General features: G+C 42.1%; 1 protein-coding gene across 1 annotated transcript in view; it reads left to right on the top strand.

The window, feature by feature from the left end:
- LOC308315110 (CUB and sushi domain-containing protein 1-like) overlaps positions 1–20,491 on the top strand; it is a 694,698-nt gene that overhangs the window by 662,741 nt on the left and 11,466 nt on the right. Inside the window, exons 62-73 of the mRNA XM_080762946.1 lie at positions 673–858; positions 6,703–6,876; positions 7,604–7,670; positions 8,062–8,168; positions 8,555–8,628; positions 9,107–9,218; positions 10,307–10,486; positions 11,473–11,538; positions 11,890–12,051; positions 13,247–13,359; positions 16,148–16,232; positions 20,182–20,308. Coding sequence (XP_080619072.1) covers positions 673–858; positions 6,703–6,876; positions 7,604–7,670; positions 8,062–8,168; positions 8,555–8,628; positions 9,107–9,218; positions 10,307–10,486; positions 11,473–11,538; positions 11,890–12,051; positions 13,247–13,359; positions 16,148–16,232; positions 20,182–20,308 — 1,453 coding nt within the window. The remainder of the gene's footprint in view (positions 1–672; positions 859–6,702; positions 6,877–7,603; positions 7,671–8,061; positions 8,169–8,554; positions 8,629–9,106; positions 9,219–10,306; positions 10,487–11,472; positions 11,539–11,889; positions 12,052–13,246; positions 13,360–16,147; positions 16,233–20,181; positions 20,309–20,491) is intronic.

Below are 20,491 nucleotides of genomic sequence, written 5' to 3'. Positions count from 1 at the left end.
CTACCCCAGGTGTAACACAGGGTCTTCAGCCCCTCCCTCTACTGTCCTACCCCAGCTGTAACACAGGGTCTTCAGCCCCTCCCTCTACTGTCCTACCCCAGGTGTAACACAGGGTCTTCAGCCCCTCCCTCTACTGTCCTACCCCAGCTGTAACACAGGGTCTTCAGCCCCTCCCTCTACTGTCCTACCCCAGGTGTTCTTGGGTCGCCTCTTTTACATTTACGTCTTGTTGTCCTGCTCTCTACGGCAGACATAACCAATCCATTTCCACCAAAGGATGGTTAACTATTTTTACACGGACTGATTGATTGGTTGTTTGGATGGATGTGGTTTTGGATCAAAATATTATCTGTATTCTCCCTAGGCTTTTGATGTGGAAGGCTTACAGTTTGTGGAGATCATTTTCAATTTACAATTTAGACATTTAATCCAGAGCGATTTACAGTAAGCAACAACACAAGGTAATACACGTAGATATAGTCATCAAGAATCATAAGCAAGGAAGTAATAAGTACATTTAGTTAGTACATTTTATTTACTGTATATCAGCCCTCATAGTGTCATAGTAAATGCAGTAAAAAGTATTATATTTTGTGATCTGCATCACTTGTTGGAAATATCTCTGTGTCTCTCCACGCCCTCCTAACTCCCCCCCACACACTTGTTTTATAGTCATCGGCTGTGGTGACCCTGGGCCGATAGCCAACGGGATCTACTTAGGAAGTGACTTCACCTTCAACCGCACAGTGACGTACCACTGCAACCCTGGTCACATGACGGAGCCTCCTGGGCCGGGACGGAGCACTCTGCTCTGTGGCAAGGACGGGTCCTGGAACCAAACCAAACCCAGCTGTCGGGGTAAGACCATGGATTACAGTTCTCAGTCGCTACGACTGATCTCAGTCATTTGGATTCTGTAGAAGCCAGCATGTCTTCTATGGGCACATGTTGCGCAGGGAATATTGCCTATCTACAAGCTTTCAATGCGCTTGTAGATAGGCTATTTTCGTTTATTTTTTTAAATGATTAGAGCATTTGAAGTGGTCAAACTAGGATAGAAGCATTTTCCAGAAAACTAGAATGCTCTCAGATTCGTATAGATATGTATAGGTATACTGTTGTTACTTGGGTCGTTTGATGCATACGTCCCGTGGCAGCGTATGACGTGATGAAGATATGTACCAATGCCAGAGTGTAATTGATTTTCGATGGTGACGTAATGATGATATGTTTTAGTGTCGGGAGGATTAAAGGTAATGCCCCTATGTATACATGTATGTGATCTGACACCACTGCCATATCAAGCACAAGTAATGATTATGTCATACGCTGCCACGGGACATACACATCAAACGACGACGCGTCGAAGCACTGAACGAAAACCATTACTTGCGCGCTCTGCTTGCGCTAGTAATTACTGTGTTCATTTGTGGGACTCATCCCATGCAGCCTGTTGGTTGGGAGTGCAGCTGGCATCGCTGTTGACATCTTTGAGAAAATCCTTTTGTGTCTGAGAACTCCCATTGCAATCTTCCATGAAGTTTCATGTACCGTAGTGGCTGATCAGAGTTGAACATTGTTCCATGAGACTTTAACAACAATACCAGTGTTGTGTTGGAGTGTATACTACATGTCTTAGAGAGAAATACAAGTGCAAAAAATAGAATGCTGTTTAAATGAAATGAATGTTTTAGAGTGGCCCGTGTAGTTAAGAGTTTAGTGCTGGTCTAGACAGCTAGTACAGTAAGACATTGAATGTTTCCTGAGATCTGTGCTGCCACTGTTTCCCACAAACAGCAAAATCTCCTGCTGGCTCCTGCAGCTGCTGCTAAGGCTTTGAACTGAGATGAGAGAAAAAGCAACAAAAAAAAACAGAGAGCTGGCAGAGACACCACTAAGAGATAGGGGGGAGGGAGGGGGAGAGAGAGAGAGAGAGAGAGAGAGAGAGAGAGAGAGGGAGTGGGGGGAGGGAGGATGGGAGGATGGGAGGAGGAGAGGAGCTTGTCCCCCCCCATTGTCTACTCTCCTGTTTTGTTCTTTATTATTTCTTTATTTATTATTTTCTTGTCACCTCCATTTTCTGTCCAACTTTCTTTTGTTCTGTTCAGCTCTCTTGATGTCCTCCTTTTTTGTACCATTCTCTTATACTCTCTTCTCCCTCAGACATCATCTCTTATACAAAACAAACCATAACTTATTTTATCATTATACAAAACATACATTATTTATATTAAACGAAACAAACCACAAACTATTTTTTATCAACCCTATCTTTATAGCCACACGCACGCACGCACACACACACACACACACACACACACACACACACACACACACACACACACACACACACACACACACACACACAGGTCCATATTAGGTGTGTATTCTGCGTATCAAGGGAGACATGTTGATTGAATTCTGGGAGTGAAAAAAAACCGAACTGGCATGGATGTGTTTGCGTTCCATTAACGTGCAGGAAGGAGGAAAAAGGACTTTGCTCAGGCAGTACGTACAGTAGGTAGGAGGAAGAAGTGAGGGAGATGAGAGAAGGTTGGAAGGGAGGATTTAAGACGAGGAACAAACAAACTGTAAATGGCTGGTGGAGAGAACAGCAGAGGAGAGAGAGACGCATGCCAGAAGGAGAGAGGAGTGCAGTGGTGGACTTGAGTAAAAATATCAATACTGCATTGTAGAAATACTCTGTTACAAGTCAAAGTACTGTATTAAAAAAAATACTTGAGTAAAAGTACAAAAGTATCAACATGTAGATAAAGAACCAAAAGTAGTAAACGTATAAAAGTATAAACTCTTGATGCAGAATGCCACAAACAGTTTTTAAATGTATGAAACCTATGTAGCAAAAACATATTTAGAAAACAGCAAAACCCACAAATTTGCTTTTAGATTTTCAAATGAGTAAAAAAGTGCAATATTTCTACCAGGAGCAGAAGGAGAGAGAAGAGTGACAGTCAACGAGAGAGAATGGAAGAGGAGGAGAAAGGTTGGAAGGAATAGAAGCCATGACATTGAGAAGCGGGGGGGGGGGCAATAATACGAGATTACAAATCTCCAGACGGAAGTCCCTAAGTGTATTCACAGCAAAACAAACAGATGGAGAACTTTAGAAACCTTCGGGAATAGACTATTGAGAATACTAGTGAGCTTTTTGCTCAGGAGCAGCAGTGAGAGCATTGTTGTTGTTGCTGGCCAGGGTTTTTGTTTTGTTGGAGTGTGACCCAATGACTAAGTCCAAAAAAAATAGATAAAAAGTTATTTTGGAATCCTCATCAGCGGTTGGCTAGCCAGGAGCTACGTATACTCTCATGGGACGTGCAGACAACACACAGCTAGCCAGGATCAAGGACATGAACTCTGGCTTCGGCGCTGCACAATGTTCATTTTAGCTACATATATAAATAGCAACATACATTTATCAGAAACTAGGGTATCTCCATAGTCAACCTTTTTGTTAAAGATCTAATAAGGGTCTAGATCTAAAGGCGAGAAGCGACCGCAGGGCTGAGACACTACCGGAATAATGTCACTTAATTATATCAGCACTACGGTGGAGTGTACAGATAAATAACAACAGGATGTTCACAGAGGCCCCTTTTCCACCGTTTGGGAACCGTTTGGGTTCAGAACCAGTTCCGAACTGTGGTTGCGGTGGTGAGGTGACCACCGAAACCTAACTACAACATGACGTCACGGAGCCACGTTGAAAAGCAAACCACCAATTGAGTTGGAAAAAACATATATAAAATTGTTTATACAGTAGGATCAGTATAAGTAATATATCCCTTTAGCTTTTTTATATTTATCACACATTTTGTCATTTTCACCTACAGTAGGCCTATACGTGATAGGTAAAATCACTTTAATTTAATGAATAGTTATCATTGTTGACTCTTCATACTGTGGATGCTGCTACAGCTACGTATATGTCGTACACTATGACATGAAGCCAAAATTAAGTGTACGCAGTGACAGTAGCCTAGCAACCCACGACGACACGATAAAGCACAACTTTCTTCGCTAATTGCATTTTCATGATATCACTGGGCCGTGTGATGGGGGGGAGGGGAGAGACGACGGGAACAGCACAGTAGAGACTAGGATGACAAAGATAGAAGGAAAAGAGACTGCTTCTGGGGACTATATTTAGAAGGATCACGGGAATCCCATTTGATTATTGCTGCATTCTGTCTATGTGAAACTGTGCGTGTGTGCGTCACACATGCGAGTCAATTAGTGTATGTGAGTTTGTTATTACGTTTCTGTGTGGGTTTGTTTGTACACATTATCATAGTACAGTGACTGGAACACGGAACCATCTGCCTCCTAGTTAGAGCGACAACTCAACTTTATTAGCTGTTTGAAACCATGCAGATGGTTGGCATTATCTTAGAGAGACATACATATTACTATTATGAAACTACGGTATACTCCCAGACAACCTAATCAGTATCTTAACGAGCCATATTGTAATTATACAAGGGAAATAAAAGGTGTTTGCAGACTGCTGCAGCTGCGTTTACAGACCTGAATTTCAGAGCAAATCTTGGGTCCGCCTTTTTTCCATGGGTTTTCCGAAAAACGTCAAACACCTTGAACACGTTGGCTGCAGGACCGCAGCAATGTGAAAACACATTGAACACGTTGGCTGCAGGACCGCACCAATGTGAAAACACCTTGAACACGTTGGCTAGGACCGCAGCAATGTGCAAACACCTTGAACACGTTGGCTAGGAACGCAGCAATGTGAAAACACCTTGAACACGTTGGCTAGGACCGCAGCAATGTGCAAACACCTTGACCACGTTGGCTAGGAACGCAGCAATGTGAAAACACCTTGAACACGTTGGCTAGGACCGCAGCAATGTGCAAACACCTTGAACACGTTGGCTAGGAACGCAGCAATGTGAAAACACCTTGAACACGTTGGCTAGGACCGCAGCAATGTGCAAACACCTTGAACACGTTGGCTAGGAACGCAGCAATGTGCAAACACCTTGAGCATGTTGACTGCAGGACCGCAGCAATGTGCAAACACGTTGACACGTCTGTGGTGAATTGAAATTGTGAAATAAGCTTCACTGCTGAGAATTTCACTAAGCTTTGAAGAATCATCCAGGCGCTAATGTAGGTCCCTTTTCACGAAAATCCGCCTGAATATATTCCAATCGTTTGTAATAGTGTGCAAAACTATTCCACAGTCCAGACAACAACAGCGGGGAACTGGGGCACACGGGTGCGGCCATTGCCCCTCATAGACTTTGCATTGCGCCTCAATTTCCCAGAAGCCCTGAGAACCCTGTGTGACAGATATTTTTTTCCGGTCACGTGAACCAAACACGACGCGTATCCTACTGTGTCCGCTGGAAACCATGTATCTCTTGAAAATATAAAATAATTCAACCGTTTTTCATGTTGTGCAGCCCTACGTATATATACATGCCAATTAAAGTACTAACATGGAACACATTTAATATTTGTTTAGATAATCTTCCTGCTGCTGAGATTACCATTAATTATCATCACAGTCAGTGACAGAGTTTCCATATGGTGATAATTGGTTCGTTGTGAAGCTATAAGTCCATAATTATGGAGACTATACTGTTGTCTCTTGCTTGAGGAAACTTCAAGCCCATACTGTATGTAAACCACAGTCTGTTGGATGCCACAGCCCATCACCGCAACCATTTCATGGCATCATTGTACCCAGTGGTGGAAAGTAGCTACAGTAAGTGCATGCACTCAAGTACTGCACTTAAGTACAATTTTGAGGTATTTGTACTTTAAAGGGAGGTCCCAATCACGTTTTTTTGCTCCCGATCCGATTCCGATCATTTGATTTTGAGCATCTGCCGATACCGATTTTTCCAGATCCGATATTTATATTTATAGATTTACGTAGATTACGTTTATGCCATATCACAATAGTACAATATCCCAAATCACAGACAATATCCAGTCTAATATCATGATATGGATATAGCATTGATACTGTAGGGATGTCCCGATCATGTTTTTTGGCATTTGAAAATGACGTGATCGGCCCCGATGTCCGATCACCCGATCCGATCGCATTGTGAGCTTGTAGATATGCTGAATTCAATTATTTATTTATTATTTTTTTTTACATTTTGAATTCTGGACTTTTACTCGTAAAAGAGTATTTCTATATTGCAGTATTGATACTTTTACGTACTTTTTTCACAACTGACTGTACCCTGCTTGCAAAGCATATTTTTGTATTCTATACTATTCTAACTGTCGCTGTAATAATATGTTAACACTACTTCATGGAAGCCAAATACCTCCCATTCCAAAGCCATAATTGCTTGCCTTTGCCCTTTGAATTGTTGGCGGCGACCTTGCATGAGCAACCACTTAACCCTTTTTTTATTTTCTAGTCATTTCCTTTCCTGAAAAATATATAGGGCCTCTTTCTGTAATAATGTGCTTTCATCCTCTGCTATAATTGATCATGTCTGGGCAAGTGACCAAATCAATTCAGGGATTTTAACTTGTAAGGACATAAACAAAATATAAACAAACAGCTGCTTAGAACTCCTGTTGTTTAACGTGTGTGTGTGTGTGTGTGTGTGTGTGTGTGTGTGTGTGTGTGTGTGTGTGTGTGTGTGTGTGTGTGTGTGTGTGTGTGTGTGTGTGTGTGTGTGTGCGCCCTCGCTCCAGTGATCCAGTGTGGGCCCGTTCCCCTGGTGCACCATGGGAAGGTGGAGGGAAGCGACCATTCGTGGGGCTCCAGCGTGAGCTACAGCTGTCTCCATGGTTACCAGTTGTCGAGTCCTGCCGTGGTGGCCTGCGAGGGGAACGGAACGTGGCGGGGAGACGTCCCACAGTGTCTACGTGAGTTAACCCATTATGACCCGAGACCGGATTCTATATGTATCATCTAAATCCTGACAGTTTTCTGTTTCATTTTCTGTGTCAGTGGTGCTCAAACCTTTTCATGTCAAGGACCCCAAAATATGTAATTGTAATTGGCCGCCAACCCCCCTCTCAAAATATGTTATTCCAGGGATCCCCCCCCCCCTACCCTCCACCCCGAAGCAAAGATTTGAGTTAAAAACGTTTGCTGTGAAAGAATAATTTTGCACACATTCTCACGATTTTTCAAAAATAGCAGATCTACAAGCTCTTAGCGTGGCACTCGGTGCCGCGCTATGAGCTTCTAGAGCTTGTAGCTTGTAGATCTATTTTTCAATAGCTAATGTACTATAAAACAATGGTTAAGATGGTTAAAAGCTAAAGCGACACAGATGCGCTCCCGTCCTTCATGGATTAACACGCCGTAACCGACTGTACGCTCATTGCGACCAAGCCTTAGATAAATTCCAATTTCTCTGTTTTCTCGCAAAGTGATGTTGAATTTCCTGTGCGCGGTATGAGCTCGTCAAGGCAGTTTTCTTTTCCCTCCTGTCAGTACACAGTAGTCGTCCATACCAGACATCAGACAGGCTGCTGCTGGCTACAGACATGTTTTATGTATTTAATTATGTATTCATACTGGAGCACTTTGATGTCGATGCATGTATTCAGGAGACCTCACGTCACCTGATGTCTCTCCCTCTAGCTGTTCTCTGCGGAGATCCGGGGTCTCCTGGAGGTGGTTTCCGAGAGGGGACGGCCTTCTCCTACAGGTCGGTGTGGTTTCATTCAGTTTTCCGATCCGATATTTATATTTTTATAGAACACTTATGTCATATTTGTCCACTTGCCAGAATGTGAACCCAGGCATGTTGAGTATACCAACGTTTTAGGTTAGAAAGGTTGAGTATGGTATGAAAACGGCCATTCTTAGCCTAATGCTTGGAATGGATTCAGCATCATGAAAACCCCCTAGTTTGACATGTCACATGCTACATATACATAAAGCATGATGACATTTTGAATGTCCGGGTTCACAATAGGGCTCTGAGCTGGCAAGCAGACTATATCACAATAGTATAATATCCAAAATCACAGACAATATCCAGTCTAATATCATGACATGGATATAATATATAATAAAAATGTGTACTTCTTCTATAGGTCAGAGGTCAGGTTCCACTGCCACACCCCCTACCTCCTGGTAGGCTCTGCTGACAGGGTGTGTCAGGCTGACGGCAGCTGGAGTGGCCAACAGCCTGCCTGCATAGGTGAGTCACGCTGAAGACAAATATGGCATGTCAAATGTGAATAAACACTGACATGTGCTTATTTCAAGTGTGTGTGTGTGTGTGTGTGTGTGTGTGTGTGTGTGTGTGTGTGTGTGTGTGTGTGTGTGTGTGTGTGTGTGTGTGTGTGTGTGTGTGTGTGTGTGTGTGTGTGTGTGTGTGTGTGTGTGTGTGTGTGTGTGTGTGTGTGTGTGTGTGTGTGTGTGTGTGTGTGTGTGTGTGTGTGTGTGTGTGTGTGTGTGTGTGTGTGTGTGTGTGTGTGTGTGTGTGTGTGTGTGTGTGTGTGTGTGTGTGTGTGTGTGTGTGTGTGTGTGTGTGTGTGTGTGTGCGTGCGTGCGTGTGCGCGCGCACCTGCATGCTCATTTTAGACCCAGCCTTCAACAGTTGCCGTGATCCAGGGACTCCAGCCTATGGCATTCCTATACTGGCTCAGGGATTTCAGGTCAGAATTAAGATCATGCCACGCTCAGGAATCATTTAATTCTTTGATTTGACCCCCCAATCCAACCCATTGATGCTGAGTGCCAAGCAGGGAGGCTTTGGGTCCCATTTTTAACACTCTTTGGTATGACCCAGCCGGGGATCGAACCCCGACCTCCCCAGTTTCTTAACCACAAGGCCACTGTCTGGTGACTGTAGGACTGTTGGTATGTCTAACCAATAATGCGAAGGAAAGACAGCCATGCACACATAACGATTCCTGAATTGTTTTCAATAGCACCTTTATTATTTACCTTTATTTAGTATATTCTATGCTTTTAAAGCTCAAGAACAAAGAACAAACATATATACTGAGTCAATATGCAAGCCAGTATAACATTTGGAAAGATGATGGGACCAGACATGGTCAAGGCCTTTCATTTCAATCACTGCATTCATAATTTGTATGGCATATTCTTTTGTATTCAATATCTCTCCAGGTTGGAAGTAAGATTTCTTTCAAGTGCAGAAAGAATTACCACATCTTAGGATCTACCACTAGAACCTGCCTCGAAAACCTCAGCTGGAGTGGAACCCAGCCGGAATGTATTGGTAAGGCATGACTGTTGGTAGTAGCAATAGATGCACTGGTAGTGGTAATAATGCTTATAGTAATAGTAGTTGTGTTGCTGATTTTACAGTTGTTGGTTATAGCTGGTTGAAAAGGAGAGGAAACTTGACTACCTATTATTCTGTTTGACTAATTATCACCATCATCAGCCCATCAGTATTTAGCCTAATTTATCTAGTCTAGATTATGCATCTTTGCACTGCAGAGTCACTTGCCGACAAATAACCATTTCAGATCAGGTATCAATACTGCAATATAGAAAGACTTTGTCCAAAAGTATTGGCATCAAAATGTACTTAAAGTACCAAAAGTAATAGTACTCATTCATTATGCAGAATGTCTCATTTCAAGTTTTCAAATGTCTAAAAAAATCTTGGAAAGTAGCAGATCTACAAGCTCACACAATGTGTCGCATCGCATCGCATGGCCGAAATGGGTTGAAGTGGCTTATGTATGTTTTGTAATATTAATCCTAATTTACAAAGCAACTAGTAACTAAAGCTGTCACATAATCGTAGTGGAGTAAAAGTGCAATATTTTATCAGAGATGTAGTGGAGTAGAATTACTCAAGTAAAGTACAAACACCTCAAAATGTAGTATTTATGTAAACCACTGCTTTTTCAATCGTCTGCTCTAACCCAGTGGTTTTCAACCCTTTTCATATCAAGGTCCATTATTTATTCAGCATTTGAGCCATGGACCACCATGAGATTTAGCCTCTCAGACCCAAAACGAAATAATATTTGGTTATACGATTTTGTCCACAATTCCATGCCATATTGATGTTGGTACCATAGGACAGATAACACACAAACGTTGATAAAAATAACAATTCTTCTACATTCTCGTATAGACTTCTTGTAAGTTATTTGAACTCTCGAGAGTGTACGGTTCTATTTGGTTTCAATTTACACTTCACTCTCAAGCCTTAAAGATCTAATAAGGGCCCATTTGGCTTCCACCTCCCCATCATTTAGCTGGGGACCACCTGTAACCCCATCCTCAAGGACCACTGGTTGAAACCCCACTGCTCTTAACATGTTTTTGTGTTTTTGTTTTCTGTCTCAGCACATTCATGCAGACAGCCAGAGACCCCGACTAATGTAGACGTCAAATCTATGGATCTACCAACGCTGGGTTACACACTCATCTACACCTGCCAGGATGGCTTCTATCTAGCTGGGGGATCAGAGCACAGGACCTGCAAGAGTGATGGGAGATGGTCAGGGAAACCACCATTCTGTAAAGGTAAGGCTTGTTACTACACGGAATGCTTCCAGTGGTGGAAGTCTTTGAGTGGTGCAACCACTCCTATAGGACCTATACACAATTGTGTGTCCTTGGCTGTGTCCGAGCACGGAAGTAGCATATTTTCACCACCAAGTGTCACTGTTGTGCAGCTGTTGTGCAACACACCACCATGTCTTACTGTTGGGAATCCTAACACACACACACACACACACACACACACACACACACACACACACACACACACACACACACACACACAGAGAGACTGAATAATTCGGCCCATGGCAGTGCCATTCTTTCAGCTGAACAATCTCACATTTTGATTGTGCATAAGGAAGAATTCTCCATCTCAGTTCAGCTACGTTTGAGTTTTGAGTCGATTTCGTCCATCACTTCAAAGAAAGAAACATCCAGCTATTGCGTAGGCCTATGTTCCATTCACTCGATAGTGTCCCAGGCTGATTGATCAACCTCTACGAGTGATTGATAAAAGAACAAACACACCACTCCCTTATCAGCCATGCAGGTACTCAACATAAATAACAAATACAATCTTTCATTCATACGAACATGGACAACACTTCCAACATGCCAGTTGCACTGCTCAAAGACACTCCTGTGACACAAATTAGTCTTGAAAAATGAGGGTCGTCACAATACGGTAAGTATATTTACTTTATACTGTACTGATTTTAAGGTACTTTTACTTTACTGGAGTATTTAAAAATGTCTGTACTTTTACTCCATTGCATTGCATTCACTGTAGAACATTTGAGTACTTTTTCCACCACTGAATGCTTCACACAGGTGCTCTGGTAATTGTGCTATAATATTAACCAAGCAAGGTCAAACCCGGCGCCAGTCAGGAGAGGCACAAATTATACTATAAATAGACTATGAACATCACCATTCTAAGCATAATTATAATGTAGCAGCCAACAAAGCTATTAGCGTAGTCAAACTAAAACACTCTTGTGTTTCAGTTGGAGTCAAAGTCAACGCCAAAGCAAAAGGGGGAGAGTCTGACATTCAGAAGAACAAAATCCGTGGTATGTAAAAGCGCACGCACGCACATGTGGGTGTGAGCCAGGCAGCATCATGAGGTCATCTGCTATGCACTACACTTCACCAGAATTGCCTTTTTTCAATACCATTTTTCAATACCATCATTGTTAAAAAGCAAATAAAGAAACATCATCTTTCTTTAAACTCTTTCTTCTACACTATATTTTCCGTTAACTACTGAAGTAGAATAAATAATGTGAAAAATATGCATTTATAAAGTTCACGTCAATTCCCCTTAATGATTTTCTTTTTTTTATCTTCAGCACAAGACATTATTATTCCAAGGTCATTCTATCGTCATGTATCTTGTGTTTATTTGTATGTCCATTGTATAGTTCCAGCAGACGTATTCTCCCCTAACTCTGACTGGAGTGGTTTCTACGAGTATCTCGGGAAACGACAGACCACCACGCTCACGGTCACTGTCTTCAACAGCACCAGTGGCAGAGTCAACGTCACGTTACTGGAAACCAGCGGAGTCTCAATCAAAATGTCAGGTAATGAAACGGTCAGAACCACTGTCAGTGATGGTGCTGCTTCACTGGAACAGCCTCTTGCGATTTTCAAATGCTTCCGTCATACAGTCTGGAGCAACGGAAGCTCTGATCATGATTAAGCGATAAAGCGGAAGTGAAGCGTCCTCCCCACTTCTGTTTCGGCTTTACAGTCACGCACATTATATATATATATATATATATATATATATATATATATATATATATATATATAAAATAAAGGTTATTTTAATATTGTTTTTACAGTCTATTAAATCCGTTAGGCAGATCAGCCAGTTTGGATGTCTTGACATTTAGATGTTATGCACCAACTTCAACAGTAAAAGTTAAGCCTACTATATGGCATATTATTAGTGCCCAGACAAAGGTTGTCAGCGTTAAGTATGTCCAATATATGCATGTATACTTGGTGGGTAATAGAAAGAAAAATAATCTACTAGACTTTACCATGACGGCAGCTAATTAAAAATAACCCTTCGTTCCTTGACTTCCTTAGTACCGCCTAGCTGGCTAGCTAGTGGCTAGCTGCCGTCCCTACGTTCCTGCCTCTGATCTGCCCTGTCGTAGCTAGCCACTAGCTAGCCAGCTAGGCGGTACAATGGGATGTCAATAAGGAAGTCAAGGAAGGAAGAAAGAGAGAATTTCAGAGCTACCAAAACGGTCAAACACAGATTAAAAATACTTAACGGCTTCTGCGCCAAAGGAAAATTAAACGATAACTGAGATGCCACTGAAGAGTGCTTTCCCCTAATAATGTGGCAGATTACAGGCGCTTATCAAAAGAAAACTCTCGTGTCTCTCTCTGCTATTGACAATAATCAATTTGTGATCTTAGTATTTATTTTCTGTTTTCTACTCTTTCCTTTAAAGGACCATACTAGCGTTTCAAGTCTGTTGTTGATTGTCATACACATACAGTACCACTCCGAAATAAAATGAGTCAAACAGACTTCCTCACAAAATCTTTATGCTGCAATTATGCTCTGCAAAGTGCTCATAGGTAATGTTCAATATAAGTATAACGGGAGTCACAGTCAATGGGCTAAACGTCCTTTTAATGGATATGAATTGTCGTTACAAATTCAGAATCCTTTTCTCTGTCTGTCTGTCTGTCTGTCTGTCTGTCTGTCTGTCTGTCTGTCTGTCTGTCTGTCTGTCTGTCTGTCTGTCTGTCTAGGGACATATAAGTCAGAAGAAAACCAGCTCTTGTTGAAGGTGTACCAGGTGAAGGGACCGACAGAGCATTACTACAGCCGGTTTAAAAATGACAACTGGGCTATGGACGGATATGTAAGTCACAATTATTTATTCTTGTTCAATAGTCATAATGTGCTGACTGTCATGTAGAAGCACGTTGAAATTCCAACGACATTCAATAGGAATTCTGGACTATAGCTGTTTTCTTACCATTAAATGGTAAATGGTTAATTTATATAGCGCCTTACAGAGATTGTGCATTACATTCACCCATTCACATAACACACATTCACAACGGTGCCGGAGGAAACCATGCAAAGCACCAACCTGCACATCAGGAGCAATTAGGGGTTCAGAGTCTTGCTCAAGGACACTTCGACATTAACTCTGGGGGAGCCCGCGGGTTCGAACTGGCAACCTTTCGGTTACCATCCGGTCACTCTACCCCTGAACCACTGCCGCCCCACATAAGGACAAAATATCCATTGATCACCAGAAGAAGCGAAAAAGAAAGAGAAGAAAAAACAATCCATGCCGAGAGCTCCATACTGATTCAACCACCGTTCTTCTTTTTTGTTTTGTTTACATCTGTTTACATCATAAATGTCACTCTGTGGCTTCTGCCTGGAGCAGGACGACGTTTGACCCCGCCTACCTTCTTAAAGTCATAGCACCCAAAGAGCGTTGCAGTCCCGCCCCCTTTCAGAACGACGAGGTCACCAGGACCCCATTCATTTTTCCCATAGACGTTTCAAAAATTAAATTAAATTAATTGTAAAACCTCGGACAAAGCCAACAGCCAAGTTGACAAATCATGACAATAAATAAATTATTTTTCTTCTTTCTAATTATTTGTTCGACCCAAAAATATGTGTTTATTGTAATGATTTGTCAACTTGTCTGTTGGCTTTGTTCGAGGCTTTTAAGGCTTTTAATTACTTTTTGAAATGTCTATGGGGAAAATGAATGGGGAATTATTTCCTGGTGCCTTCGTCGTTCTGAAAGGGGGCGGGACTGCAACACTATATACATTTTGTTTAGTTTTTAAGGTGCACTAGCCTCTTCTATAAACAGCTTTGAGATGTCCCCACGCGTCTCAAGTTTTGCCATTGAACACGGTAAGAGAATTCCGGTCGTCTGCTAAATTTTTTCTCCGCCCGTCTCAAGTTTTGCCATTGGCGATGAACGGAGAAATGACGTCAGAATTCCGCTAAATATGACGTAAATTAAACAACAAAACATTAGACGCCATTGACATTGAAGGGAAAATGTATGTCATATGTAAACGAGCAAATCAGCTAACCAATCACAGGCCAGAAATGACAGAGTTACCATGTGGGGGTCCCTGGGGGTCCCCGGAACATCCAGACCACAAGGAACGTTCCCAGGGGGCCGGTCCTGGTTCCGGCGAGCCGCCCTGCGTCCGAAACGGTCGAGAAATATCAGAGTTACCAACCAAGCTATGTTCGTGCTTGGACAGACCCAGGGACAGACAGACAGACCCAGGGACACACATAGCTGTAATGGAGTGGTTGCACCACTCAATAACGGCTACTGCGGAAGTTGAAAGGGAGGAATGCAAACAAAAATATGTCTTTTACAGTTGTATTTTGTCTACTACAACAGACAAGTTATGCAAAAATAGCAAAGCTTTTTTCAGCACAGCAATGCCGCAATGAATGCTTCAGCTTGCCTTGAATAAAAGTGGAATTATGGCATTGTTCAATAAGCCGATGCGGGCTTAGAGCCAAGAAGCACCGTCCAGTAGCTTATAGAGTGCATGGGTTCACTTCATACTGTCAACTATTGACCAATATTGCTGAAGCAACATTGGCCAACTGCCACAAAATAATAATAATAATACTATCCCTCCCAATATAGCAGTTAGTGTAATTAGACTACAAATTAACATCCACTGCTGCTCTGTGGGGTGAACTTTTGAGTCATGCGGTACCGAGCTACAACAGCTTTCCAAATATTAACTTGTATCAGTACTATTTCACAATATACGCCTTGAGGCCTTGAATATGCCTTGGTATATACAGCATCAAGGCTACTTTCATGTACTGTAAAACAACAGTGTTTGTAAAATAACTCACAGCATACTCACATATACAGTACATTGAAACGCATACAACTGTTGTTGACATGTGTCCACTACAGTATATTGTATTATGTATATATTAATTAATACTAGGTTTAGGATTGGACTGAGATTCCACATTGGAACCATGCACCCCATTCCCATGTGGGCCCCAAGAGCCTGATGATGATGACTATTTTAAATCTTTATCCAAGTTAGGTTTGCACTTTGCAGAGGACCAATGATCTGTTTCTGCAGCGCCCTGCTTCACACTCATATACATACAGTTACACACGTTCACACCTGCCCAGTAATACAAACGTCATGAGTAAGTAGCTCCACTGAAGCTGTTGAGTTTCTTGCTCACGGGCTTTTCAACAGTGGGTTTTGAGGAATTGCGTGCCCAGATTTTTCATGCCAGTCCAAGGGATGAAACCATTAACCTTCGGGATGCACACGCAGATTAGACACCACCAACGGACCGACATGCGGAAACAACGGTCGGACATACATGTGGTCGGACATGTGCTGCTCCGTGCTTGCGGTTATAGCGTCACGTTATGGTTTGAGGTATAGGTTGTCGGTCTAATGACAGTGGGACAAATAGTATGTCTAAAGTAAAGCCTGTACCCTAACCTTCCAGTCACACACCTTCAAAGCACACCTGCCCCCTCAACTGTAAAATTATATATATATATATAAAAGAAATAAATGATTGTCTTGTTTGATGAATATGAAAATCCATCTGTTGTACAATTCTGTTATTGCCCTATTTTAAGTAATGGCTTTGTCTTCCAGGTAACAGCAGAAGACCAAAAGACCTTCATCTACCAGGGCCACATCCATAGTAAAGACTTTGGCAAGTTTCATCTAACGAGGCAAGGTAGGTCTGACTATCACACGAAAACAAACTTGACAAACAAGTTAACAACATTAAAGGTAGGCTAAGTGAGGCGCTAGCCCCTCCTATATGCACAGCTTTGTGTGTGTGTGTGTGTGTGTGTGTGTGTGTGTGTGTGTGTGTGTGTGTGTGCGCGCGCGCCGCATGTGCGCGTACGTGTGTGCGCACGTGTGTGTCTGTAGCACGGAATGTGATGATTTGGTCGGCTGATGTTGATGTATGACTATGAGAGTGCCACTCACTTCACATGAGTGTGATTCTTTCGGTTAAAACAAAAGGTTTTTGGTTAAAGCACTATTATGGTGATAGTAACCATTGGTTAAAGCACTATTATGGTGATAGTAACCATTGGTTAAAGCACTATTATGGTGATAGTAACCATTGGTTAAAGCACTATTATGGTGATAGTAACCATTGGTTAAAGCACTATTATGGTGATAGTAACCATTGGTTAAAGCACTATTATGGTGATAGTAACTTTTGCAATAGTATTTACCTTGTTCAGTAGCAGAAGTATCTGTGTCTCTCCAGCTATGTAATAAACAGAAAATAACCCGGCGAAAAACAAGCATGTGTATATATATACAGTACATATATTGTGTCTCTGTTCCCTGGAGTGTGCAGTCCCCTTTTTCCCTTTTTGAAGTCTATGCCTGCTAACTAGACTTGCACCTCCCAGGGTTTTTTGATGTGCAGGAGTCCCTTTTTTGTCTCACATATACATATATATATATATATATATATATATATATATATATATATATATATATATATATATATATATATATAAAATGGTAAATGGTGCATTTATATAGCACCTTTATCCAAGGCGCTTTACATAGATTGTGCATCAATTCACCCATTCACACACACATTCATACACCAATGGCAGCGGAAACCAGGGGTTCAGTGTCTTGCTCAAGGACACTTCGACACTAACTCTGGGGGATCCCGGGTTCAAGACTCATTTGTGGAAAAAGAACATTGCATGTCAAATAATGTAGTCCCCGATTATAATACGCTGAGTGCTTAATTTCAAACTTTGCCTGCTGTATTGCTTGTTTAACACCTGGATCTCCACACTTCTTTTCTCAATACTCTCTTATGCGCCAATTTGTCTTTGAGATTTTGCCATTTCTGGCAACAGAGTGGCCAGAAGTGTGTGTTATGTCTCTCCATGAATTAATTACCATCTGGTTGTGTTTGTATATAGTCCCTCAGAGAGAGATTATAGAGGTATATTTGTACCCCCTAACCTCCTCGCTCAGACAACATTTATTCCAAACAGCCTGTACGGTATGTTGCCAGCATGCAGTTTCAGGGATAAACCAATGAATCACAAGCAGCTTGATTTTCTGATCATCACACACAATGTCCATGCATTGTTGTCTTTGCAGTTCAACTAGTTAGAAAATCTTGAACTGACAAGACAATTTGCAGCAAAGGCAATACGTTTTTTTACACCACAATTGCACAATTTTATTCTTTGTCCTCTCACTGAACTTTGTTCCCGTAAGGAGTGTAATGCAGAATTAAGTCATGACAAAATGTTTTAGCTTTACTGCAAGTCGATAAAAAACTGTGTGCAACTAGTGCCAACAAACACGCTAGACCACTACATAAATCCACAGAAAATGTTCCACCTTGTTAGAGCAGTTACTTAGGAGGGGGGAGGGGTTCTTTCACGTGGCACTGATCTTAGGGAGGAATTCTATGGAAAGCCGATCCATAATTTGTCTCCGTTTACCTCCCCTGCCATATTATTATGCTAATTATCCTTAACCCATGAAGTGTCCCCGTAGCTTTTAACCACTTTAACCATCTATATCTATGAATATGCCAAGTCTCTGTGTGTACGCACGTATGTGTACGTCTATAATCCACATAACTCGAAAACCGTTCACACCACCGACTTCAAATTCGACACACACGCTCCACACCACCACAGGGAGTGCAGTACCCAGTGTCGAGTCCGTCGGATAGCCGGTTGTCCAGAACCAGCACAAAAGCCTCTGCCCCCCTCTGGACCTGATCACCCCTTATATCTCCATATGGAGATATAAGGCCTGTTCTGACATTTCATCACTTCATATTTGGGCATGCCTGACACAGAACTCCATATAGGAATAAGGGCACACGCAGAGACAGGCATAAAAGGGAAACAGACAGATGGGTGGAACTGCTCTACAGCCAGGCACCGGTCTAGTTATTTTAAACTTTAGCTGTTGAAAAATAGCAGATCTACAAGCTCGTGGTGCCACGCTATGAGCTTGTATGCTATTTTGGAAAAATCATGAAAATGTGTGCAAATCTATTATTCTTTCACATCGAACATTTTAACTCAAATCTTTGCTTCTGGGCGGTCCCTGGGGGGTCCCTGGATAACATATTTTCAGATGTGGGTCTGGGCCCAAATACATAATATTTGGGGTCCCGACATGAAAGACTTTGAGCACCACTTTTTCAGGATTTAGGAAACGTTTTGTAGAATCTGGTTTTAATGGGTTAAATCACTCGCATTCATAAATACTGTTGCACTCATTAGTCTGCGTTTATTAATGCTGACTGATGCTTGCAACATTGACCCTACAGTAGCTCTGGTCCAGTACGTTACTTATGACTGTGCCTCACTAATGCACTGTCAAAGGAAATGTTAAATAGCTCCAAGAATCTCTTTCTGTCTGTACTTAGTACGTAGTGATGGGCCTAATATACTGTGAGTACTCACTGAAGATATGTTTCAACTGATGGCAGAATATTCTCTGTGGTGGTGGTGGTGGGAATTAAATCTAGTTATCCACCTTCTGTCTAAGAAGGGCTTGGGTGTACACTTGACACCACCAAGATTTAACATAACAAGTCTAGTTGTGATATTATTAATCACAAGATTTAGCAAGATTAGCAAGATTTAGTGGCATGCCGAACAGGAAGAGACGGGCAGGGGGAAACCTGTCAGTCAGTCCGCCCGTCAGTCACGCCTCATGACACGCTCCATATATGGCCAATAGAGCACCGAAGTCTGATGTCACTTTCAGTAGAGTACACAGGTTCATGTATTTTTTAATTTGCATTGAAATCCATATAGGGGGATTTTAGGTCGCTTCATATAAGAACTGTGTTTAAGTCAGGGGGGTGGCTGTGCGTCGTTACTCGACTCGTACTAACCGCAAAACATTAAATATCAATATATTGTTTTAATTAATTAACTTGTCAGCTTATGTTGTGCGACGGGCAGCTGCAGCCACCCGGAAATGTAGTCTCTGGGTTGTTTGACTCGTTTCTAGCGCTTATTGTGTTACTCTTTGGGTATATTTGTACATTTCCACCTTCAGTCGATGCTTCATGCCACCCTTAGATCTCCATATATGGAACTGACCTGTTCTGACATTCCATATGTTGATCTGACCCTGATCAAACCCTGTACACTCAAGACATGCTCCATATATGGCCAGTACAGAATTAATTGTGTGAACCCCCATGCCAAAGCGCCAGCGCTCGCCCAGCAGTCTGCCATCACCCAGGCGGATGCGTGCATGCTCTCGCCCTTTAGGGCGAGGTCGCTTCTCTGCCTCAGGGCGTCTTAATGGTATATGTATATAGATATATAGATATACAGTATATATATACACACAGTCACACACAGTCACACACACACACACACACACACACACACACACACACACACACACACACACACACACACACACACACACAATGTTTCTTTATATCTACTACATCTTCATACTACTGTGTGTGTGTGTGTGTGTGTGTGTGTGTGTGTGTGTGTGTGTGTGTGTGTGTGTGTGTGTGTGTGTGTGTGTGTGTGTGTGTGTGTGTGTGTGTGTGTGTGTGTGTGTGTGTGTGTGTGTGTGTGTGTGTGTGTGTGGCACGTGTGTGGGCGCGTGTGTGCGTGCGTCTTTGGGTTATTCAGGTCCTGTCACTGTTGCAACGGACCAGTCCAATCCCTATACCAACAGCAGCTCAGTGGCAGCAGCCATCTTGGTCCCTTTCTTTGCTCTTATCATCTCTGGCTTCGCCTTCTACCTCTACAAGCACAGGTAATATCATATTCTACATCACATTACAGGCATTGCTATTTTAGTCTGAAACATGTTGAGTACAGCCAGCGGACGATAAAAGTACTGACATTTTATTTTAATATAATATACTTAGAGTAAGTAAAAGTAGAACTAGTAGAATGAAAATACCATGTTAGAGTAAAAGGACTGCACTTTAAAATT

The sequence above is a fragment of the Protomyctophum bolini genome, assembly GCF_963924005.1.
Source record: "Protomyctophum bolini genome assembly, chromosome: 1".
NCBI classification, from domain to species: domain Eukaryota; kingdom Metazoa; phylum Chordata; class Actinopteri; order Myctophiformes; family Myctophidae; genus Protomyctophum; species Protomyctophum bolini.
The sequence above is the reverse complement of the archived record's forward strand: the minus strand, read 5'-3'. Positions and strand labels throughout refer to the sequence as shown.